Source organism: Eimeria mitis, genomic scaffold, assembly GCF_000499745.2.
Source record: "Eimeria mitis Houghton genomic scaffold, Emh_scaff955, whole genome shotgun sequence".
In the NCBI taxonomy this organism is placed as follows: domain Eukaryota; phylum Apicomplexa; class Conoidasida; order Eucoccidiorida; family Eimeriidae; genus Eimeria; species Eimeria mitis.
Window position 1 is genome coordinate 1,950 of NW_013577052.1, and position 416 is coordinate 2,365.

The following is a 416-nucleotide window of genomic DNA, read 5'->3' on the forward strand; positions in this document are numbered from 1 at the left end:
AATTAGGTATCATGGGTTTCCCGACGTCCTAATCTCAGACAGAGACCCGAGGTTCCAGTCTCAGCTATGGCGGCTCCTATGTCAGAGATTTCAGATCAAGCGGGCTATGTCTTCGTCTTACCATCCGCAAACGGATGGCCAGACTGAGCGGCTAAACCGTACTCTAGAACAGATGCTGCGAACATACATTCAGACCGACGAGAAAGACTGGGAGCGTTTGTTGCCGGCTCTGGAACTCGCTTATAACACGACCTCTCATTCGTCAACTGAGCTCAGCCCTTTCGAAGTAATGATAGGGCAGAACCCAGTGACGGCAGCAGACATGGACATCATAGGAGACCTCGCTCCTACGCTCACACCACCGATGACTAAGGTTTTTCAGCAGCTGTGTGACAGAGCACAGAGCCACATCATGC

General features: G+C 51.7%; 1 protein-coding gene across 1 annotated transcript in view; it reads left to right on the forward strand.

Moving 5' to 3' along the window:
• Positions 1 to 416, forward strand: part of EMH_0026050 (uncharacterized protein) — a gene marked incomplete at both ends in the record, with an annotated part of 2,409 nt that overhangs the window by 1,493 nt on the left and 500 nt on the right. Inside the window, one exon of the mRNA XM_013502562.1 lies at positions 39 to 373. Within this exon, the coding sequence (XP_013358016.1) occupies positions 39 to 373 (335 nt within the window). The remainder of the gene's footprint in view (positions 1 to 38; positions 374 to 416) is intronic.